We start from the raw sequence: 25,405 nt of genomic DNA on the forward strand, positions 1-25,405 counted from the left end.
ATATAACCTTATTATTGGTGATCAAAACAGTGCGTTTAACTAATTTTTTACTCGAACTCACAGCAAGTTCCCATGGCGTACAAGTTACGCATAAATGCGCACCGACTTGGCAAGCAAATATCACTCTAATCACACCGTCTTATTACGTAGTTCCGAGGAAATTTTCTCGACTTCGTAAAATGTCGACAACACAGTATGAGATTTCTGTGTATTTATGACATTTTTTCTGATACTTCTGAGTACTCAAAGTTTAAATTTCATTCACTGATTTAATGAATCTTGATCTAAAATGATGCCTTATTCTTTTTGGATCACGTTGTAACTTCAGTTATCAATTTTCACTCTATATAATTGATTTGAGGAATTTATTTAATTTAAGTTGAGCGATGATTACTCACAGTTTAGGTATCTTTCGCTAATTTGCTTAATCTTGATTTAAATTGATGCCATATTCTCTTTGGATCGCGTTTTAACTTCGGTCATCAATTTTCGCTGTATAGAATTGTAGAATTGATTTGTGGAATATATATAAGATATTAGTTCAAGTTGAACGAGTTGATTTCGAGATTTAATGACAAGATTTTAAAATCAGTGGAAACAGTTTCCTTTTATATACGTAGCTGGTCATTTTTTTCATTAAAAGTTTCTTTTCAATAATAAATTCATTACCACATAAATTGAATATTTTACTTAATTAATATATATCTCGAAATTTTTCATAGATATATTAAATTCGTAACCGCATAAATTGAATATTTCTTTTATTGATATATTTCTCGAAAAGTTTCATATCAATATTAATTTTTTTTATTCCTGATTGCATCATCCTGTAACGACTTCTCAAGCAGGACCGCATCAAGGTCATACTGCCTGCATTTATTCTCATGTTAGCTTTTGGCAGGCCTTTTAGAAGTATTCGCAGAATGACGCTAACGCTGTAAATACAACGGACTTTTTCCCATTACCAAATGTACTAGATTTAGCAAAAAGGTACTATGAACGAGACTAACACACTTCCTTTATATTAAATTTAAAATTACATATGCCTAAACTCACATTTATTCTTATAGTATCCCAATTATTAGTGATTATTGCGAAATAATTTTCAAATTTGACCTGAAATTGAGATGATTATATAAAATGTTGCTATTTGTACTAACAGAAGATCAATATAACGAGTGTACGAGATCACGCAGTTCCGTATAATCTTGCCCATTGAATACTCAAGGTCACGACTGACAACTCGCGTGACGGAAGCTCACACTGACATAACCTTTGAATTTTGCGAACGATTTTTTTGTTAGTCTGCTAGACAAAGTTGTTCTTTCATACTAAACTGATATGTGTGCGTGTAATAACACGTATATCATACTGTACTCTTTAGCTGAACATCTGCGCATGTTTATTCATGAGAGAGGATGTTTTTAAAATGTTCAAAGCGACATCTATTGTCTAATTTTAAAAGCATGAAACAGTCATCTCAAACATTTTTATTTTGTGTTATCAATCAACAAAAACTATTATTGTTCCAAATTATTCTCGAGTGCATAATACTCCATCATTATGCTTATCAAATTGGTTTATCAATCATATTGTTAATAAAAAAGAATGACTCATTTTTGGACTTGCGAGTTGCAGGTGTTAAATCTCGCACATACTACGGCGCCCAGCTGTCTGCCCCACAACAGTACGCAATTCTTAGCTCAGTGTTACTGACGACAGAGTTACGTGTGGTTGTACGTTCACTAGCTCTACAAACTAACGCCAACCCCACTTCAATATCACACGTTTGGTGATAATATCAGGTAATAATATTACATGAAATGATTTTTTAGTATACTAAAATTGTGAACTACGTTATTTGCATGACTTGGAACCACAAAATGTTTAAATATTCACTAGCGTCAAGTGATCAGCTGACGCTATGCCCCTCCTATCCCAGACCTATATTTACGACACAACAAAGAGAGAGCAACTGCATATCTCTCACTGCGCATTACCCTTTACATTCAGCCTCCTAGAGACCTCAGTTTTGTTAAAATAACCTCTGATATTCAAAACATTTCATTTAAAAGAATATTACTCTTAGTGTTTGTCTTTAAGCTACTTAAAGGGACGTTTCCTGTTTGGAACTTTGGTTAAAAGTAAACTTCCCGCGCTCTCGTAATGTTTTGGTGCGTAAGTTGATGACCTCTCACTATTGAGGTAATGTTTTGGTGCGTACGTGTAAACAAACCCTGTATAGGCCCGTGTAAACAAACCCCGTATAGGCCTGTGTAAACAAACCTCGTATAGGCCCGTGTAAACAAACCTCGTATAGCCCCGTGTAAACAAACTCCGTTTAGGCCCGTGTAAACAAACCCCGCATAGGCCCGTGTAAACAAACTCCGTTTAGGCCCGTGTAAACAAACCCCGTATAGCCCCGTGTAAACAAACCCCGTATAGGCCCGTGTAAACACACCCCGTATAGGCCCGTGTAAACACACCCCGTATAGCCCCGTGTAAACAAACCCCGTATAGGCCCGTGTAAACAAAACCCGTATAGACCCGTGAAAAAAAACGTATAGGCCCGTATAAACAAACACCGTATAGGCCCGTGTAAACAAACCCCGTATAGGAGCGTGTAAACAAACCCCCGTATAGGCCCGTGTAAACAAACCCCGTATAGGCCCGTATAAACAAACCCAGTATAGGCGCGTGTAAACAAACCCCGTATAGGCGCGTGTAAACAAACCCCGTATAGGCCCGTGTAAACAAACCCCGTATAGGCCCATGTAAACAAACCCCGTACAGGCCCGTGTAAATAAACCCCGTATAGGCACGTGTAAACAAACCCCGTATAGGCCCGTGTAAACAAACCCCGTATAGGCCCGTGTAAACAAACCCCGTATAGGCCCGTGTAAACAATCCCCGTATAGACCCGTATAAACAAACCCCGTATAGGCCCGTATACGCTAAGATAAGATGCGTTAAGCAAGAGGTAAGAGGTGTCTGACCGCGTCTTATCTGCAACTGATAAGCTCTTGCTGTTGCAACGCTGTTATCACTTGTCTAGTGTGCGCGATGACACGAAAACAATGATAACTTTTTGTTATCATAACTGTTAACTGGTAACTTTTTGTGTATAACTGTTATTATATTATATCTTTACGAAGTGAAGTGAAATATGTAAAAAGGCCCTTGTCTTGTTACCAGATACTACTAATTAGCTGCTGGTGTAAGTGGTTAATTGCTGATTAACGGCGTCTCCTGATTATGGGTTAAGACGATGTTGCTGTTGCTGCTGTTGTTGATGTTGCTGTTGCTGCTGCTGTTGTTGTTGCTGTTGTAGTGTTGCTTTCAGGACAAGAGTTCAAGTGAGGTCGTTAGGGTGTACACCCCACCCCCTCCTCCCCGCGTGTCGGTCAAGGATATTCTTGAGCTTCCGCAACACCTGCCAGACGCGCGGTGTGCTGGCACTGCTGGTGTACTGCTATAACAAATTCGTGTCGTGGAATAACATTCACGATTTCCTATAATTTTTTATCTCTATATGTCATCAAATCTTGGAAAGTTGACCTAAAGAAACAGATTCTTCCGCTTTCACTATATTAATTCATCTTATAAATGGTATATTTATTTATCATTATATTTATTATATTTATCATTATAACAGATATTTATCAGTTTGATTTCTTGCAGGTTGCCCCCAACTCACGATGCCCAAACGCTGCCGCTCCAAGAACAACAACAACAACAACGCCAACGACAACAACAACTCTAACAATCCTGCTGATACGGTAGCCATAAGCGGTGTGTCCTTGATCATCCCTGAGGAACCTAAAGCCTTGGAGTCCTACTTCGATCCCAATGAGATGAAAAGACAGATAGCCGATGCCCTTAAGGACTCGAGTGTCAAGCCTAAAGGCCTAATCAAGTCCCAGCAGCAGCTAAGGAGCAAGAGATCGAAGGCTAATATAAATGAGTTCCACGCCCTTTTCGGTGGGAAGAAAAGCGGTAAACTGTCCAGTCCTCAGGTGACTCGTATGCTTCATTACGCTGATGTCGTCAGCAACAAGAACAATAAGGAAAATATTTGTGAACTTGGCGGCAAACTTGATCAAATCGCAGAGGAAAATGACGTGCAAAGTTTGCGCGAGCAGATGGACTTTGCCATCAAAGATGCCATTCGAGAAAACTCCCCCGACGAGAGATGGAAGTCGGTGGATGCTAGTGGAAAACCTCCATCGCCAACCCAGATGACACCTAACCCAACTCAGCTGATACCAAAACCTCAATCTGCATCCCAGACGCCCCCTCAAGATACCCAGCTGATGCCAACCGAAGCCCAGATGGTACTCTCAGAAACTCAGCTGGGTCCAAAATCTCAATCTCAGACGAAACAAGAAACCCTAACGATTCCAAAAGGAACCAGTATTATCCCTAAAGAAACCTCTTTGAACCCGCAGGCAACCCCTTTGAACCCACAGGAAAACCCTTTGAGCCCGCAGAAAACTCCTTTGATCCCACAGGAAACCCCTCTGAGCCCACAAGAAACCTTTCTGATCCCCCACGATACACCTCTGGTCCCACAGGACCCCATAGTAATGCGTACTGCACGCACTTCAATATCTGCCGACCAGCAAGAAGTGGCATCGAGTAAAATAAATTCGATAGGCACGTTGCTCGGTGGCATTGACCCTGAAGTTCTGAGCGAACTAGAACTGGACGACACCAACTGGGAAGTGATCAGTGTAGATGGCTGGTCACATTGTGGTTCTGACACAGAAGACCAGTTCTACCTTATCAGTAGAGACGATGCTCTAGCCATACATTCTTTTGACGAGGATAGTGGCGAATTTGACGATGAAGACACTGACGATCGTAGAAGCAGTGATCTAAAAGACGAAGGTTCTAGTGGAAATGCCGATACCAAAGACGATAGTGTTAACATTAGTGATAGTATAGACCAAAACCTTCCACGTGTCGATAGCAACGCAAACAAAGATGAACTCGAAACAGCGACCAAGGAACCAACTTCAGAACAATCCAAGAAATCGAAAGGTAAGAAAAACAAGAAAGGCAACAAGCAACAAACTAACACGAGCAAAAGTGACACAACCATCCCCGGCAACGACGGCGGGGTGACTGCCTGCCCTACCCCCACCTGCACCAACCCGCAGAAGAAGAAGAAGGTTGTGGTCACCCGCAAGTATGTCGGAAAAGACGACTTCGGGGAGAAGCTCACTGCCCTTGGCTTCAGCCCTGTCACTGAAGCCGGCAAGGTATGGCAATACATTTATATTTTATTCCTTTATATTTTAATGTTGTATTTAAATCATTTTTTTATTTTAATCCTTTGTCTATTGAAAATTTAACCGTTGTTTGTGCTATTCGTACCTAAAATCCTATTAATGAGAAGTTCCGTCGGTAGACAAAAGGGTAAACCTTTTTCTATGGAGAAAAAACTGAAGTTAATGTTATTCGTGCCTAAAGGTTTATTAAGGAGAGCTACCGTCGGTGACCAAGTTTTCACTATTAGTCGTAGTATTTTTGCCTTTTAATATATTATTATTTATATTTAAATTATATTTATTATATTTTTTGTATAAGCTGTTAATCCTGGTCGCTTGAATTCATTTGACACAATCACAAGCGTTAAATATACAATCATGCATGATGCATTTACCCATAAAAATGAATGTATGAAATGCCCATATATATATATAAAAACAACTATACAATGTAAAACGTGCAAACGGGCGTATCAGTGCTACGGGCGTATCAAACAAAAGGGCGTATCAGTGGATAAAGTGCATAAAACGTGGATAAAGTGCGTCAGTATGTGGTCAATATTACACATTAATGTTTCTGAGTGAGAACAGGGCATGACTGTAACCTTGTGTCGTCCACCCCGACAGTCTGACAGTCAGCAGTGGTCGGGGCTGTACAACGGCAACCAGGTGAGTGGTGGTCAACAGTGTAGATATTGTGCAATATTTGTAACTGTAACCATATAAATATTGTAAGATATTTACATGGTTACATAGTTGTATTATTAACACAGTATATATTTATTATATATACAGTAATATTATATTATTATAACAGTATTATATACTGTTATATTTGTAACTGTAAGATCAAAATAAATTTTATTGACCCATGACAAACATTGAGTGCATATACTCGATATATCATGAGCAAAATAATGTGTTTGTGTTCAGTAGGTGATGGATTTATGATGAATTCTTATTCATTATACACCACCTTCATCATTGTCAACCTCACCACTCTTAACATCACCCCGTTCATCACTCCTGCCGTGCAGGTGATGGTGACGGCACGAGTGTTGTGTGGTGTCCTGTTGGTGACGCTGCGAGCTGAGAGTGATGGCCTCCTACAGGGCCTCACCACCCTGCAGGGCCTCACCGCCACCACAGGTGAGCCTCACCACCCTGCAGGACCTCACCACCGTCACTGGTGAGCCTCACCATCACAAGTTGGGACAAATTAAAAACTTATGCCTAATTAAAGATAATCGTATATTAATATAAAATAACTGCGGTTTCAGCGTTTAGTAGGCCGTAGGCCTATCGCCGATTCTTAACATTGCAGAATATTCACAGCTTGTTGCGGTCTCGAACACGCAACTCACTACCCCAATTCTGCTGTGCAAAATATCTCGGTTTCTTCGCAAATTTGACCAGAACTTTAGCAGGTAGATGGGATCATGCCCGAGACTGTGAACCAATCCTGGTGCTCTGAACTGTAACCACTGGACCACTCTGTAATTAATATATTATTATGTTTATTTGCCACGAAGTTGTTTTTGATTTTGTTTCTTCGTTGCAGGATTGTTGTCGTACACCAACCTCACCCTGCCAGCCGTACAGCCAGCCTGCTAAGCCAAGCAACCATCCGTACAGGCAGCCTGCTAAGCTATGCAGCCAGCTTGCCAGCCGTACAGCCAGCCTGCTTAGCCAAGCAGCTAGCCAGCCGCAGCCAGCCTGTTTGGCTATTTAAGACTTAATTCAGCCTAAGACCTAAGCTATTCAGCCAGTTTCTTCTTGAAGCATTCAGCCATATGCTAGACTTAAATCATTCATATGTATTTAGCATGAATGCAGTATACATAGTCGGTCTCATAAACACTCTTTTCAATCAAAGTTACTCTTATCTTTAACTACTCTGAACATATGAGGCCAAGAACAAACTTTAAGTTTTTTTATAAATAACGCGGAGCGTCACACACCATCCCTCGACAGTGGCCAAAGCCACACTGGCTGGAGAGGTCACGCGGTACATCGCTCATCCAAGTCAATTCGCACACTCATAAAACTAAGGCATCATGTTGTCCGAATATTGACGCACTTTATTTGAATAATTCGTGCATTGAGTAGTAGAGTAGCCATGTTATTTTATGCTATGTTGGAGTAATAGGGAGAATTTTTTCTATATAAATGTAGACAAGAATCAATTCTCGCAATAGACGAAAATGTATTTTTATTATTTTATGTATATTATCTATTTTAAGACTCGGCAATGAAGAAATTAAATACGGCAATGGGAGTAAATGTAAAGGGGTTGAAAATGTGAGGGTTAGAAATGTGCGGGTTGAAAATGTGGATGGGTTGAAAATGTGAGGGTTGAAATGTGAGGGTGGAAAATGTGAGGGTTGAAAATGTGAGGGTTGAAAGAAAATGTGAGGGTTGAAAATGTAAGGGGGTTGAAAATACCCTCTTCAAGTAATGAATACTATTCAGGGGGGTCATTATGTGATGATGGAGGGGGTTAACCCCCCCCCCCTTTTAAACAGTCACTGCCCGACTGCCTTCCGTGTACGTTTTTTTGTGTGTGTACACGTACGTTTTTTGTGTACGTATCTCTATGTGTACGTTTTTTGCTTTGATTTAATGCCTGTACGCACACACGGTCTTTAAGCCGCTTATCTAGACGATAATTTCTCTAGGTGGTAGTTCCAAACTAGAAGTTTACTAGGTAGGTGTTCATGTCTGTACAGATCGTCATCTAGAAAAACACATCTAGCAACAAGCCATCTTATCCAGCCGTCACTTCTAGCGTAGCCTCTAGGGCACACATTCTAGATCTAGTACTAGTACCTATCCCTCGCCTAGTGCAAGTGAGCTTGAATTTCTAGATGGTCTCGATACTACTTCTTGCACTAGAGAATGTCTAGTGCTATGAGCTGTGGTATATAGTATGCCTAGTTTGATTGCTCCGTTCTAGATAAACCTATCACGCTTCATTCACCTAGATAATTTTCCCTAGATATTCGTCTCGTCTACTGTATCTAGTAATAATGTCTAGCATTTGGTGCGTTCTAGCGGGTCTTTATCTAGGATACGTTCATCTAGCCATGACTTCACTAGAAACACTATTCATTTCTCCTATTTTCTATAACTCTAGAAACCTAATCAAACAATCTATAGTACATAGTACAACACGTTCATCTAGAGAGCATCTATGTATAGTCTATGCATATGGCAAAAATTATCTTATTTTAATTTAAAATATTTTGTCTATAGTTTATATACGGAATTCGAATTTTCCTGTAAATAAATAAACGAATTTATTTTAGTTATATATTGCAAGTATCGTATAGATTATTAATCTATTTTCGACTGTACTGTGAGTTATGTACCGTGAAATTGTGTCTATTTTGTATTATATTAAACTATGCATACGTATTATAGCCACGCATTAGTCTATGCATTCAAACGTATCTAGGATACGACACTTCGTATCATCTGCTTATACATAGCCTGTATAGCCTATACATAGACTGTATAGCCTATACATAGCCTGTATAGCCTATACATAGCCTGTATAGCCTATACATAGCCTGTATAGCCTATACATAGCCTGTATAGCCTATACATAACCTGTATAGCCTATACATCGCCTGTATAGCCTATACATCGCCTGTATAGCCTATACATAGCCTGTATAGCCTATACATAGACTGTATAGCCTACACATAGCCTATTAGCCTCCTCTAACCAAAGCCAAGGTCTCATCATCTATGCTGTACCTAAATAGTCTAAACCAATTAATAGGCTATGCGTTCACTAGCCTAAGCACCCAAGAGACTATGTATAGACTATCCTAGATCATCATTATATTGGTTTTTACAATGAATGATTTTAATCTATTGGAGTTTTGTCCATTGAATTGAAACGCTTCCGGTACGAGAATAGATTATTAGTGTATTAAAATAACCGCGAAAATGAATCAAAACTGAGTTAATAGTTTATTCAGGATGTTTCTGTAGCCATTTTAATCTATTGTGATGCGTGAACAATTTTATTATGTATTCAAATCACGTTTTAACGATCTATAAACTATGTGTATCTCTATCACGTCTGATCTATAATAGACATTAAGTATAGCTATCCTCGATAAAATAACATAAAAATGTAATTAATAATTCTATTTAAATAGTTTAATCGTCATCAGTAAATAGTTATAAGTTAGTAATGGTATATAAATTAATTAATTTAGATTTAATTATAAACGATCGTTCGAAGTCGCTTTTCTTCAGCCCGAAAACGTGATAAAAAACAGTACAAAACTTCAGTAAAAAGTCGTTAACTTGAGCCTTTTATTTACCCCAAGCGCTGTTAACCCCACATGGGGGGGGGAGAGTCCCCCAGGGTAAACCCCTTTACACCCCCAAGGGCCAAGGCAAACCCCCGGTGCTCCCCCAGAACAAACCCCAGCTCACTCGCTTGGTGACTTTCAAGGCCCTCATTAAGTCCCTCATCACCCACGCTTGGGGACTTTCAAGGCCATCATTAAGTCCCTCATCACCCACGCTTTGTGACTTTCAAGGCCCTCATTAAGTCCCTCATCAGTCATCACCCACGCTTGGTGACTTTCAAGGCCCTCATTAAGTCCCACTCTGTGCGCCAGTTTCTGGTCAGAATCGGCGAGGAGGCCGGGCGGTTAAGCACAGCAGAATTGTAGCAGTGAGTTGCGAGTTCGAGACCGCAAAATGCTGTGAATGTTCTGTGATGTTAAGAATCGGCGACAGGCCTACGGCATACTAAACACTGAAACCGCTATTATATTATTATTTAAGGCAATAAGTCCAGCAGCTATCTCAATCAATCGTCAGTTATGGAAAGATCGGGTTCCAAAGGCCTGATCCCTTGTGAATCAAGTCACGAAAAATACAAGAATCGGCAACAGGCCATGGGCCTATTTCTTCAGTGCCGACACTTCTATTCTAACACCTCTCTCTGCTCTGCTCACAGTTCCTTTTCAGCGCCCTGCGTCCGCACCATCCCAGCTACCTTCTCCCCAGACATCAGGGCCCCGTCTCACGAAGCACACGCTCCAGACCCGCTTCCTCCCTTCGGTCTCTCACCTGCTGGAGGAGGGGTCCATACCCCTTGACTCCTACCCCGTTTCCCGCAGCATCCTGCACAGCTCAGCTGTCCCCTCCTACCTGTCCTCAGCCGTTCCTAGCAAGGTGCTGCTGATCCCTGCCCATCTATCTCTTCCAGCAAACTACGGTATCCCTCCCCATGGCGGCTAGAAACGCCCTTTCCCAGGTCCGCTCTGGCTAGTTACCGCGACTTAACTTGTACCGGAGTTCAAATTGAGTGCGGTGAGAATGGATAACTAACTGAGCTCCACCTCTTCAGCTGCCCATCGCACCCCACCTTGCTGACTCCCCTGGACCTCTGGTCCAGTGGACCAAAGCCACTGAAGTCTGAACACTAGCAACTATACGACACTCTCACCCCTCTGACTCCACTAGAGCGACTGCGGCTTTCCTCGTTCCCATCCTTCGCCGACATCCCGGAACCTCCGCTCCCTCCTCCTTTGCTCCCCCGGAGCCGCCGCATTTGCGGGGGCGCCGTCGAGCAGCAGACTTGGGCAACTCTCCCAGACAACCCCCGCTACTCCCCCAGCATCCACCATCAGGAAAAACCCCCTCTACTTCCCCAGGACAAGCCCCAGCCATTCCCCCAGCACCCCCTCCCCAGGTTACAAACAAGACGTGGCAGAGACAAACTATTTATCCATACAGAACAAATTAACGCAGGATGCGACCGTAACGTCTAGCTTATTATTATTCTAATTAACTTAATTATTTCTATTAATTAACTTTAGCTCATATTTATTCCATTAAAATCTCCGACATGCAGCACTGCGACAAAAGAATGGATCAAATTGTCCCAATAATAACACACTTTATTGACCCACTGCAGAGAGCAGACGTAGCACTGATACGTCCTTATGCTGGGCTAAACTGAGTCAGGATGACTCACGAAAAAGTGCATCACGATCAGGACAATGAGCCAATAAGTTATTTGAGTTAAGAATACCATCGGGTCCACTGAAATTCCTGTATAAACATTCACACAAACACACATAAAATACATCTAAATAGCATAAGAAATACGGTCGTGTGTGGAGAATATACAGCACACAACACAGTATATAATTTTCACCTTCACCCAGTTGCGTCGATACATACACGGGGGGAGGGGACAGGGGTCCGGGGGGTCCGGTTGGGGGGAGCAAAACCGAACCGGGGGGCGCGGGTAAAGACGGGTGTCCACTAGGCCCGGGTTGAACCGATGAACTTGGTTGAACCAGAGAACCCGGTTGAACACTTGAAATCTGTTGAACCCTTGAACTAGGCAGCACCCTAGACCCGGGGTGTACCATTGATGAACCGGGGTTGCCCGGTTGAACCCCAGCCCCCGGGTGCACTTCCTCAACATGTTTCTTAAGCTCCTCCCCCAGCGAAGAACTAAAGTTACATGCGCTGCAGATAAAAGGTTTATCCCTGGAATGTTTCTCGAAGAAATGCACATTGAAATACTTCTCGCAACGCGACACAAAGTCACATTTGGGGCACTCGAACGTGGGTTTCTCCCCGGCGTGGTTCCTAGTAACGTGACGTGCTACATCGTCTTTAGTAGCGCCCGTATAACTACACACGTCGCATCTAAACGACTTCTCTCTGTCATGTCTTCGTCGGCAGTGACTGTGCATAACCTGTTTGTTACACGTCGAATATTCGCAGTACTGACAGAAGATGCGCTTAGATTCGTCATGGTTCCTCTTAATATGCACCTGAAGATCTTTTTTCAAGGCACCCGCGTAGTCGCAGAGTTCGCACTTGAAAGGTTTCTTCTTGATGTGCATGTTCTTGTAATGCCTGTTGAGCGACACGCTGTCGTGCGTCGTGAACTCGCATTCAGAGCACTTCAACTGCAACTCAGCCACGTGTTTACGTTGGAAATGTTTCACCAAATCAACTTGAACTCCGAAAGCGAGCTCACATTTCGAGCACTGGAAAGGCTTTACAGCTAAATGTTTCCTGGCGCTGTGGTTCTCCAAAGCCTGCTTTTGATTCGTCGAAAAATCGCAATGTTGGCACTTGAAGGCGGCGACCGACGAATGTTTGTGCACCTTATGTATCTTTAAATCGTATTGAGTAGCTGCCATGAAACCACATTGTGTACATTTGTGTTGTTTTTCTCTGTGTTTACGGGCAATGTGTTGTGCTAGCGCGTCTTTGCGGCGAGCAGTGAACCCACATTCTTTGCACTTGTAGATCCTGTGTTTTTTTGCGAGGACTTTACGCAGGAGATCTTTGTCAGCGATGGTTTTGAAGGGAGCTGGTACCAAATATTCCTTGAGGGACTCTGGTAAATCCTCCACTGAATGTTGCGTGATTAAATGACTTCTGAAGGGCATAGGAGCGAACGCTGAGTACGGACACTGGCGACATTGGTACTGTACTTTAGATCGGTGAGTACGCATGTGCCTCAAGTACCTCCACCTCTGCATGGTAGAGAACTCACACTGAGTGCACTCATACTCAACCTGCTGTGCATGTTCACGCTTAGTGTGCATGTTCAGGTCACGCTGGGAGCTAGCAACATAGTTGCAGATGGTACAATGTGGCGGGTTTCTTCCTTCATGAACACTCTTGTCATGTTCCATGAGCTTGGCGGCGGTGTAGGCGGAGAACGAACATTCAGGACACTTGTACGGCTTCATGCTAGAATGTTTGCTGATAATGTGGCGCTTGAGGTTAAAGGAATGTAGAGCAACATATCTGCACTCTGGGCAACAGTGCAAACCTTTATCGGGATGTTCTGAGCCGTAGTGTGACTTGAGACGGGTGATTCTGTCGCACTTGAAGCTGCAAAACGCACATTTTAACTCCCTGTCCCCATTGTCTGGGGTATCTTCATCCTCATCTTCCCCTAGGAAATGTTCAAACGCTTCTCCAACCATGGGGGCATCCGAGCACCCCTCCTGTGGGGCGTCAGGGGGATTGCGGGGTTCGTTTTGATTGGAATATCCCGGGATCGTGTAGGGATTTGGGGGTCCGTGAGGGGACTCTCCCCCCTCACGCCCCTCGGCGGCGACCCCAGCACAAGGGGACGATGAAGACGTGTCGTCCAGCTCCTTCTTGACGTGGACGGCAGAGTCGCCCTCGTCCATGACCACGCACAGCATCTCTGAGGCGTCCATGACTGTAGACTTGTCGTCTACCTCGTCCATCTTGCCGCCCGCGTCGGCCATCTTGTCGCTCGCGTCGGCCATCTTGTCGCCCGCGTCGGCCATTTTGTCGCCCGCGTCGGCCATCTTGCCACTCCCGTCGTCCTTGGCACCCGTTGCGTCTTTTTCACCACCCATGTTATTTGTTCCTCCGTCCATATTGCCGTCCACGCGATCCTTTGTGCCGCCCATTCCGACGCCCACGATTCCTGGCGCGGCGTCGGGGCGACACGAAGCGCGCACCTCTGCACAGAAATGGAAGAAATGAGAGCACAGCGGTGACTATAAAGTGGGTCAACATTGTAGAGGGCTTGTTGCAAATTGTATTTTACTGTTTGAATATAAGGCTTCTATCAAATATATAGGTATTGTAAATTTGTAATTTATTAGCTTAGTATTGTAAGAATATTTTAGAGAAAGTTAGAATCGAGAATAGAGATTGCGTATTAGGAACGAGCAGTAAGAACGTATTACCTGTGTGCCATGTGAACATGTCCTACGTATCCCAGTTTATACAGAAAGTCTGTAATGATGACTGATGTGCAATAAATTATTTTAATGATTGTTGGTTTCATCACCTGGCACCAGAACCTGCCACTATACGCACGACAACATGCCTGGCTAGGTGGTCAACATGCCTGGCTAGGTGGGGCAACATACCTTGCCTTGTATGTATGAAGTATTCACATCAACACACCAGCCTTGTATGGATGAAGTATTCACATCAACACACCTAGCCTTGTATGGATGAAGTATTCACATCAACACACCTAGCCTTGTATGAACATAATATTCACATCAACATACCTCTAAGCATGGCCATAACAATGCGTTTATTCAGTCGCTTCGGTTTCTCCTTCCCCTGTGGCTGCGAGCCGTGGCGACGCAGAGCCATCTCACTCTGCACGCCGGCGTTGAAAAAACTTAATGTAGAATTCAGCGGAGAAACACTTGGTCCTTGGCTGATGATTCTTCTCAGTGCTGCACCGCTTTCTCCATCCAATGCACCAGGTTCTCTCCTGAAGGCACCATATCCTTCCATCAATGAACTGTGTGCTCCATCCGATGCACCATATCTTGCTTCCGATGCACCATATCTTTCCCCTGATGAACTATGTCCTGCTTCTGATGCATTATATCCTTGCCGCAACACACCACCATCAGCACCACCAAATGCACTATTGTTATGCCCAAGTTTATTCATTGTTACATCCTCTTGCATGGATGAATCAGCGCCCTCTATGTCGTCGTCAATAGCAAGCAATTCATCACAATCTTGCGGGTCTTCCAAGATCTCCATCTGGTCCATCAGCCATCTCTTGTCATTCTTCTTCCCTGTGTGTTGCGATGTTGCGTGTCTACATATGGACTTGTTGAAGCATGTATTGAATGTACACTTCAGACAATTGTACACTTTATACTTGGGATGCTCTTGTCGGAAATGTATACGGATTTTCTTGTCATATTTTGTAGTGAAGCCACATAACTTGCAATGATAAAAACTGTTCTTGAACACCACACCAGAAAACTGGTACCGTATTGTCGCAAAATGCTTGTGTTCCTCCATTATCGGGAACTTTTCTTCCACTTCACGGTTGACAACAACTGCACGAAGATCTCGTCCTGTGTTCTTGGGAACAACTGGCGTAACTTGTTCATTGTTCTCGCCCACAGGAGTAACATTTCCTTCCTGAACAGCAGCAGAACTGTGATGAGCAAGGTTCTGCTGTTCTGGATGTGAAGCCTGTTCCTGCCTCCTGCCAGGAACAGCTTCCTGTTCTCCAACACTAGGAGATTCTAATGCAGGAACATTCATTTTAAAAGATCTTTAGCTTCACTACACAGGGGGCTATTCCATCTATATTGTTATTCACCTCAATTAGACCAGAAACCTGAAAAATAACATTTAACTGGATAATTGCATGAATAGTATTTGCAATAAAAAAAGTGAATAATAATGTTCTCAAATCTTATTACATGATGATAACCTCTAATGTTATTGCTCACAAATTCATCTATGAGGCGCAGTAATTGTCAAAAAAAAAGTTGGCACAGAATTTGATCAATAAAATAACCTATATGAACAGTACAATGCATTAGTCTCCAAAATTAGTCTCTATATGTGGATATAAACATACAAAATAATGGAAATAAATGCCATTGTTGAATATGTAACAGTAAAGAAGTAAATTTCAGATAATTTACAACCTCCAAATATAGGATTGGACAAGTAAAACATAGTCTTTTTTTCTTCTAGCTCATTTGCGCAGTTGTGTTAACATTTTGAAATAATCCTATTTGCCCACAATTTAGCACAATTTACACAATTTGATCTGATTATATTTTATAACAAATTTTGTAATAATAAATTTTAATGCAAGTGGAGCATCTCTCTGCCTAATGGCTAATTTGATAAACATCTACTTCCCATGGCACAGGAGCATATTTAGAGCTGCTAATTTATCATGTTTTGAACCATGAGTCATTCTCGAATTTTTGAACTACCGGTACCAATTATGGAAGGCAATTTTTGAACTATAAACTCATTTGCTAAGCCATGCACACATATTACACTGAATCTCTAATTTTACTATAGAAATGGTAATTATAAACATTTTTTCCCTTTAGATGCCATTCAGTGTTTACATAATAGCTTTTTTATTACTATTGTGTATTAGCTTATTATTATTAGCTTATTTATTATTATGACTCCAACTACTGTATGAGATTGTCAACAAAATATTTTGGGTGCAATTCAATCTGGGATATTGGACAACATTTCCAAAAATTGCAGTTAACAGTCATTTCACCATATATTTTTTCAAACATTGATGACAAAATTATGGCATTTTTCATAATTTTTACAAAATAAATTATGCAACCACAAAAGGAAATGAAATTTATCCTCAAGCATGAGTGTTTTTCTCTCACTATAAGAAGGCTTCTGCCTGTTTTCCCAGTTTGAGGTGTAGTACAAAATTGGAAAATCATCCATTCTTCTGAAATATTGTGGCTACAATATCCATCATTTGTGTATGTAATGTAAGAAATCTTGAGACACAAAAGTAGTGTTCTTTAGCTTGATCACAAATATTGCAGTTTGCCAATGTGTCATTCCCTGAAATTTTGAACTTCTCTGGTTCCAAATCATGATTCTGCCAAAATATCCTGCAAAATGCCTACATCGCTGCATGGTCTGCAATTTATCTAGCAGGAATCTCACAGCACAAAAAATAAAGCAGGAGGCTCCAGTGGCAGCTTCAAAAGTAGATTTATTCCATGCTTGTTGTACATAACTGCATTGCTTGTCAACAAAAAAGTTAAACTTGAAGTGCATAAGTGCATAGTTCAATAGAATAGAACCATGCACTTAATTGCCTCCATTTTCCAATGAGAAGAAATATGTTCATGGTACTATTTCTAGATGAAAATCAGAGATTTGTCATCATATGCACATGCAGCTACCATCAATGCTGCAAACCAAGCCATATCATTCAAGTTGAAGGAAGGCCATTATGGAAGGCCAGTGGCCACATCAAATCAATGATTTCAATGACCTTTAATTGAAATGGTCTATTTGACCTCCAATTGAAATGGTCTATTTTAAACACAAAATTAAATCACATCTTTCTGGTGCACCCAAATGAGCTTTTGCATGAAAAACTTCTACCATTAGGGCCCTAACTAGAGCTTTGCAGCTTTCCTGCCATTTCTGGAACTGTGCAATTTCCGCCAGATGAATTAACTGCAATCTAATTGCTAACAAAAGTGCAGGATGGGGCCGCAGCCTGCAAGATTCCAAAATCCAAATGTATTGAAAATTTGTCCAGTTGGATTTGGAGCTGCCAGATTTCAGAAACAAGTCAGAAAATTACAATCCTGAATTATGAGCTCAGATTTTATGAGGCAATTGAAGCCTACAAATGTTAGCTACTGCCGACTTTTGAGTTTTGACAAATTTGACCAGTGTTATACTGATACATTTTTGGTGACAAGCAGTTATTTGCTATATAATTGTCAACATTAGGACACTGTCTGGCTGTGATATTTGCAAATTTATTCATAAAAAGCCAAAAGATTTTATTAAAAAGCAGGAAAATTCTAATTCTGATTGACATTTGACAGTAGAATAGTGCTAGTCTGGAAAAGTCCTATTTTTGTCTGAAATATCGCGGCTCTAATATCATATAATTTCAGTAGGTATGAAATCTCGCGGCTCGAATGTCATAAATTTTTGTTTGATTAAAAAATCGCGGTTTGCACAGAACTAAAACAAAGCTTAATATAAAGGAAAAGCTAGAGAAGTGACGGAATTACCTACGATGTCGGAATATACCGCGTTTACCCTATTCCATACTAGGACTAGTGAAATGAAATAGAGGCTTATGAATGGCTTTCAATACCTTGGATGCTTGGAAAATAAATTAATAACTTAGATGTCCTAATAAATACAATGAAAAATCAAATGCTGAAAAAATGGAATGGCAACTCAGAAATTCAGAATTAAGAATTTCAATAATTTGCGCTCTAAAAATTCATCACTGAGCTTGGAGAGTAGATATTTTCCATACCAACTATGAAAAAGCATGCTGAAGCCACCAGCAAATGAATAAAAAAGCACCAATGCTTGCAGTAAATTCAACAATTTCTTAATGGCCCTTGCTTAAGTTTTTTCATAGAAAATTTTTAGAATGGTTATGGTTCCAGGTTCCCCGGAATCAACAACTAGCAACACCAACATTGGTGCTGACTAAAACCCGGACCCGGACAGGACTGCCGGACCCGGACCAGTCTGACAAAATACGAACAGCTGCAAGTCATTTGAAACGTCGATAAAACTTGAAGTTTTACATAGTATATTTTAAAGTTTACTTAGAAAATTTTCGTACGACCAACACACAAAGGTCACTGAAAAGTGCAGTTTTCGATCGAACTATTCGATAGAGAATGTTCTGAAACTTCCAGAAAACATGAAACACTTGCATCGAATTTTTGTACCCACATCTGTTCAGTACTCTGGAAGAAATGGCCGGTGCACGGCAAATTTCGGCACGTTTCTTCGTATAACTCATGAATGAAGGCGATATTAAAAAAATTGTCACGAGCTTGACATCACCGTTAGGCCATAATTAGTACGTGTACCAAGTTTCATCGAGCTACGTTCAGTATTTTGGTAGATATTTCAGGTACACTGAATCTGGAGTCCGGCCGCGAGACCGGCCTCGGGTCCGGCGTAAATTTGTCCGAGACGTGACGTATTTTTGTACATTAACTTGAAAATTTTTCAAGTCAGGTCCTGGGACCCCGGACCCATGTATTTGGGTCACAGAAAAGAACATTTTTCGATCAAACTATTCGATAGAGAATGTTCTGAAACGTCCAGAAAACATAAAACGTTTTTATCGATTTTTTGTCTATTTACTTGGAAAACTTTTGTGTCAGTGCCGGTGGATCGGGGACCCAGTGCCTTGTATGTGTGCCTACTACCTCTATTAACTGGGAATGGAACGAATTGATACCTAAAAATGTGCATTGGTTTTCAGACCGCAGAGATAATATCTATCAGTTGAATAAACTATAACAATAAAACCTGCTAGAGTAGAAGCATGGTAGATTGTGAGCCCGAGCAAAGAGGCCAGCTCACCGAATCGACACTTCAGCGAACTCGCCTACGAACTGGCCTGCGCACTCTAATGCAAAACCTAAATAGACGTTCAACTCTGCCAGATATAAATCCATCAATAGTGAACGGATTTTATTCAAATTTTAAAAATAAGTAGATATTATCAATAATTTGTGGACGGATTTATTTCAGATTTGTACATCAATTACTTTTTTATTAATACCGGTAGCTCACCGAATCCTATCTTTTCCAATGCATAGTAATAAAATGTCTTAAATATCTGTAGTATTATTGTAATTGATTTAAAATGTTTTAATAGTATTTTTTCGCATTTAAAGGCAATGAAATCAATCCTAATGAATTAACAGCCTCTCTATTTACCTAAGATTTTTTACTACGTATGCTATTGTACATTCGCGTATAGTAATGTTTTTCTCCCCATTGTGAAGGGTTGTCTCATGTGCACTTGATGTACAATTCTAGATTCGTCCTATTCTATTGCACACCTAAGTTACTAGGGCGTTGTTGTTAGCATAGGCGTCATTGTACGGTAAATGTTTGCATCAGTAACGCCAACCGAGATGTACCTCAATAATTTGATAAGTCTAGCCACTAAATTTGATCTGTTTTACGTGATTTCTGCTTGTACACTTGGCGTGTAAATATGTATGTTATATCTCTCGTAAGGTGTTTAGTATTGATAAACGTTTCGACTTCGCCAGAGAGCGTTGGCTAGGAACTCTACGACCACGCGTGTCAAATTATTCCACTCAAAAAGAAGATTGTCGTTAAGAAAGTCTTCACACCCATTGTTACGATGATATCTGACAAGATGTGGCCATTCTGTTAGTGAGGTTGTTATTTGTTTGCGTTCCAGTAAAACATTTTGTACAGAATCTCAAGATACTGAGTCGTAATGATGTTCTGGTGGAACCCCTTTAAGCTTCTTCTAACTGGATTGTTACTGTAAGTTGTAATTACACTGGTACATGTAATTGTGCGAATTTGTAAAAATTTCGTAGTATTGATTAGGTTACTGAAATGTCGTGGCCTGGTTGTGCAGTTTAGCTAACTATTAGATAGCCTAGACACCGGACAGTCTATTTAAACATTTCTCCATCAACACAGGAGGTGGATGGATGGTGCCCTGATTCACGCTGATTCACGTCTTACCTGATGATGTCTTCGATTGGAAGGACCCATCATGTCTGCCACATTGAGTGATTCTCGCGGTATTGAACCTCGTGCATTTTAGAGTAAGTAATGGCTTATTTTACTTTCCTGTATACAGTTGATAAGTGTATATGGAAAACTACATTATAATTGATTCTAATGTTGAAAATAACAGTTTGTTGTGTTGTCAACTTATTATCCTAGATACAAGTTTGATGTCACATTCTCATTGCAAACACGATTATTATTCATATAAACGTTACACTCGGACAGGTTACAGCCTTTAACCTCAGAGGGTCACAGCTCGGAGACAGATCGTCATGCGAGACGCAGATGTGGGGACACATTCCTGTGCAGTGGAGCCCGCAACGTCCCCAACTGCTGCCTTCCTTACAGACTCCCCCCCCCCTCCAACTGCTGCCTTCCTTAGAATATCACAGATTGGCCGTCGCATTACGGAATTGTCCGGCGAACGTAGAGAGACTCTATGGTTGGAGCAAAGGTTGGGTTTGGCTGTGCAAAGAGGCAATGCAGCTAGCATCCTAACAGCAGTCAGAGAAAAGTTCGACGTGGGCCCGCTCCTCGCTCGCGTCACAGCTCAGTGACCCTCGGAGTCGGTGTAGGCCACCATCAGAGGCGTAAAGGTCGGGGCCCTGATCATTGACATGAAACCAAAAAAAAAAAAACATGGAGTACTCAAGTAAGTACCTACTAGGACTATTGTGACTAGGTTCACTAGTCACACTGTATACGAGGGGATATCAATGTGAATACATGATGATTATCCTTGTGGATATGACGAAGTAAATTTAAACTGTGATCAATTTGAACAGCGTATTCTGAAGTACGTCTGCTATTGGAAACTCGATAACAGTCACTAGACGTCATCAAGTCAAATATCTATGGTTTATTCACGGGTATGCGGCCTGCGTGGCCGGAGTCCCTGCGGGGACAGGCACTGGAGTCCCAGCGTGCCTGTCATCAGTAACGTGCGCCTCCGCAAACTTCTCATTTGCCTACCTAAGAAATGTTCAACCTTAGTGCGGCCTGCAACCATACCAGACTTCATGTCTAGCAAGCGCCGGCAGCCTAAACGGATCGCCCAGCCGAACCATCTTGTCTTCATCTTCCATTTGAGAGTTTTCACTTTTAGCTAGTCATATTTATTGGATTCTTCATTATGTTGTTCCATCTGATTATTTATTAACATCCTGTTCATCCTTTGTATTATTAACATTAACATGCACAAGCTGTTCATCCTCTGTACCCTTTTACAAATAGAACTTGACGACTGTGTAATCAGTTGTTACGCTTTCTCACTATCCCGTTGAGGTAGCCTATATACATAGTTTAGAAGCTCTTATGCCTAAGCGGGCCAATGGCAGAGCGGTTCGTTTTGAGTCGCCGTAATTCTAGTAAGACTGAAGATTAGAAGAATTGAAACTAATCTTTCGTGGGACGCAGGGATCATTAGTCAGCAGCTGGGCTCCACTATGAACTATTGTCATTGGCTTGCTAGCATTAGTGCATGCTGTAATAGAGTAATCATTACCACGACGTTTGTGTAAGCTTTACTTTACATAATTAATGGATTTAGTATACTACTTACGCGTCCCTTCAACATTTTGAAACGTGTTCATTCTCCACCTCGTAATAAGTTCCGAACGAATCTGCGTGAAATTTAAAACATACCTACCTCATTGGCGCCCCAAGCATGAACGCATTCAAAACAGACTAGATATCTCTATGGAAAATATGTATATGTTCAGACTTGAAATGCCTAGCACCATATCGAACCTGTGAAAGTCTAGTAGCTACTTCAAACTATCGTCAGTCATGAAAAGATCCGGTCAAATGACACGAGTTTAGGTCTTCTGTGAACAAGGCACGAAAAGGAAAAGAATCTGCGACAGGCCACATCAGGCCTACACTCCAGCGCCGAGATCGCAATGTCAAGTTAGTAGCCAGAATCCGCGTCAGGAATCGTCGCAAATTTCTGCGATGCTTCGTATTAGATTAAAACTACGGTTAAACTACGAGAACTGCAAGATATCGTTTGCTCGGAAGCTAAACGACATATGCTTTAATTTGACCAAAAAGTGCAATTTCGTAAGATCTTCACCTTCTTCGGAACGAAATATAAAAAAATTGAAAGACATTTCAATTCTTGTACGACTGTGTTAAATGTATACGTTGACCTTATAATCTACTGAGGATTAAGAATATTAACCATGAAGTTTTCGTTGCTTTATTCTCAAGATAGGAAGCTTACGAAGTTAATCGTACGAGAATGTCATGAGAGATACGCACGTGCAAGTTAATACAAGCTGAGTTACGAAAGAGCTTCTGGATTTTCCTCTATTTTTCCTCGCGTATAAAGTGTTCTCAAAGACTGCCTTCTTTGCTGCAGGTTCAATGCAAGAACTATAGAGATGAACCAGCTGAGCGCTTAGCGTGAATCAAGGGTAAATCCACCTCCTATTCCGTTTCGTAATGTCTTCATGGACTAATTAGGTCAATATTGTGCAAAAGATAAGCGGGGTTAAAACTAAGTTGAGGATTCTGTGTATTTTTTGCACGTGGAGCCAAGCGAGTAATTTAAAACTTTGTATGGATTTTCACTTACTGAATTTTTTTTCTCATTCCAGTTGCACTGTTTCGAATTTGGCTTGCCGCAGACTTGCATTTCTGATTTCGGTTCCCAGCTCGTCGCTGGTTCAAATATAATTATAGACTTTCTGAACGACTCCGCCATAAGAAGTTACTTATCCGCTAATGTAATCGAGAAACTTGCGTACTAACAAGTTTTATAAAGGATGTAGCAAGCTATGTTTCATGGTTGCATCATGCGTAAAGATGACCAAGCGACTAATTCATGGCTAGATTAGTTATATGATCTCGAGCTACCGCGAGTTAAAATTTATCGTATGCCTAACCTCACATCTCGTGAATGGGCGACCGGTTGCATTAAAGGAAGATTCTTTGTCAAGTGATGTTCCCGAACTATCACTCCCGAGAAGTTAATTAGAGGCTACGACTTGAAACTCTGTTCTCATAATTCCTGATTTGCATCCATGCAGCTGAAGGCGATCCGAGTAGGGAGCCTTCTTGCACTTCGCCAGATTTGAGAGCGGCCCATAAAAGGCTTTACAAGGTGCGTAACAATATAATAGAGAAGTGTCGGTCAGAATTCTTAGCTCATGAAGTCTCGTGACGTGGTTCTTCTTAAAGAACCATATACGAAAGCGATGCAATTCCCCACGGGGATCGTTCAGGGAGTAACTTTGAATTCTGGTGGTTGAGTAATTGGCGCTAAAATACGTTAAGGTATTAATAGAGAGGTAGTTAAAAGACGAGCAACAACCATAATTCCATTGCAATCTCGTGATCACGAAGAACCGCGTGATGTCTAAGCTGATCAGCCTGGCGAATGTTCGTCTTCGATTAGACGAACCACGCATTTCTCAAATATTCTAAGTAATTTCATCCACTTTACCCTGAGTAAAATGGAACTCCTTGCCGGGAGGAAACAAAAACTATGATTTAGTTTACCATATAATTAATTACGGGTCATAGCTTCCTCAATTAACACTTGCTCTGTGCCTTAATTCTGGGTGACGTCTGAGGTACATAGCTTCAACCTGAACATGTGATGACAAAGCTAATCTCACCCCTGCTACTTCACTTCACCTTCCTTTCAAGAATTTTCGGCGGTTCCTTGCCTGACTCCATCATGACAGTAACTCCCGTCGTGCTACTATGACGTTAATGTTCACGGCTGTGTCAGTTTTTGTGAATTTCCCAATTTTTTTAATGCACGGGAACGCAAATTTATTCAGCCACGGTTTATCATTGGATTATAAGGAGTAAGACTACTGCCTTGACAAATGCGGCAGGAATTTCCGAAATGCGGCTCTGGCGTCGTCTGCGCTACGATGACCATCTCCTGCACCCATGTTTACTACGGCGGCTGTGACCACGACTTAAGCCCCTCAAGTTTGTTGTTGCAAGTTTGTTGAGCTCGCTTGAACTTTTCAGGTGACATTTTAACGCAATCTAGTTAGGCAACACTAGCGGGTGAATAACTTATCTCCTAGAAGGAGGCAGTTGGGGGTAACGGAGGGAGATGGGGCGGTTGGAAGAACCCTGGTTTCCAGGTTGACCAGGCTTAAGGATTAGCATAATTATTGAATTTTTCAATATAGGTTTAATAGAAACCGTGGAGACAGATATAAAAAATGCTGGTAGGTTGTTGGCGTCTTTGATGTCGAGGGTGAAGGGGTATAATGTATAAAAGTCCCTGTCGAGGGAATTTTCAGCCAGGATTCGACGTATAAGGCGGCGGGTGGAGGGGCTATGAGAGTGCAGAGCGATGGAGGTAAAAAGTTTACAGAAGGCGGAGGATTTCTTGCCATGGCAGGAAAGACAATTCAGAACAAATTTGATTGGCTGACTGATTGGGGGGAGAGCGGTTGCGCTTTCCGGCTAGGGAGCGAAGGAGATTCCAGTGCTTGAACTGGTGCGTGCGTCTGTTGCACGACTCAAGATGCGTTCGCCAGGTGTTCCTGTCATGAGCCTGTATATATGCAAGTACACATTTCCAGGTTGAGATCTGGGAGTCGGGGGTCGGTTGGGTTGCGCGCCCTGATATGAGCGCTTGCTTAGCATGCGAAAAGTACGGGGATCGATACCCCGCAGCTCCAGTTAATTATTTTTTTTTTTGTCTCAAATTCTATTTCAGTCGAAGAAGAATTAATTCAAGCTGCGTTGTACGTAATTAAATTTTTTGCCTGTAAAGTATCTTACAATGTAATCACAAGATTAAAGTCTAATATTATGTTATTAATAAATGTATATTTGAGAAATATGAGGAGGCACGTGCACGGCTTCAGATGAAGCCTATCAAGCCCTCATCCCGTTACTCGATAAGCAACCGGGTGCCAGGGTTGACTGAAGGGGAGAAGTGAAGAAGTGACTGGGCCACCTTGAAGGCAGGGTGGCCCAGTGGTTACAGTTCAGAGTACCAGGATTGGCGCAGTGAGGTGCGGGTTCGATCCCAGCTCTGTGCGTCAG

The 25,405-nt window shown here is 41.6% G+C and overlaps 2 protein-coding genes and 1 long non-coding RNA gene across 3 annotated transcripts; 2 read left to right on the forward strand and 1 right to left on the reverse strand.

Annotated features, from left to right (window-relative positions):
* The first annotated feature begins 1,719 nt into the window (after positions 1 to 1,719).
* On the forward strand, positions 1,720 to 9,595 carry LOC108667809 (myb-like protein AA). The gene is made up of 5 exons (XM_018154879.2): positions 1,720 to 1,805; positions 3,682 to 5,264; positions 5,901 to 5,942; positions 6,311 to 6,422; positions 6,835 to 9,595. The coding sequence occupies exons 2-5, from the start codon at positions 3,699 to 3,701 to the stop codon at positions 6,885 to 6,887; spliced, it is 1,773 nt and encodes a 590-aa protein (XP_018010368.1). The 5' UTR covers positions 1,720 to 1,805; positions 3,682 to 3,698; the 3' UTR covers positions 6,888 to 9,595.
* A 1,152-nt stretch (positions 9,596 to 10,747) lies between these two features.
* LOC108667807 (zinc finger protein 628-like) lies at positions 10,748 to 15,430 on the reverse strand. The gene is made up of 3 exons (XM_018154878.2): positions 14,344 to 15,430; positions 11,466 to 13,781; positions 10,748 to 10,989 (listed from the first exon to the last, which is right to left on the reverse strand). The coding sequence occupies exons 1-3, from the start codon at positions 15,350 to 15,352 to the stop codon at positions 10,748 to 10,750; spliced, it is 3,567 nt and encodes a 1,188-aa protein (XP_018010367.1). The 5' UTR covers positions 15,353 to 15,430.
* Positions 15,431 to 19,735: 4,305 nt separating this feature from the next.
* Positions 19,736 to 20,712, forward strand: LOC125178224. Its single transcript, XR_007156829.1, has 3 exons — positions 19,736 to 20,125; positions 20,288 to 20,415; positions 20,606 to 20,712. It is a non-coding gene; the product is annotated as an uncharacterized LOC125178224 (long non-coding RNA).
* Positions 20,713 to 25,405: the final 4,693 nt, after the last annotated feature.

Source organism: Hyalella azteca, unplaced genomic scaffold (assembly GCF_000764305.2).
Source record: "Hyalella azteca isolate HAZT.00-mixed unplaced genomic scaffold, Hazt_2.0.2 contig8055, whole genome shotgun sequence".
NCBI lineage: Eukaryota > Metazoa > Arthropoda > Malacostraca > Amphipoda > Hyalellidae > Hyalella > Hyalella azteca.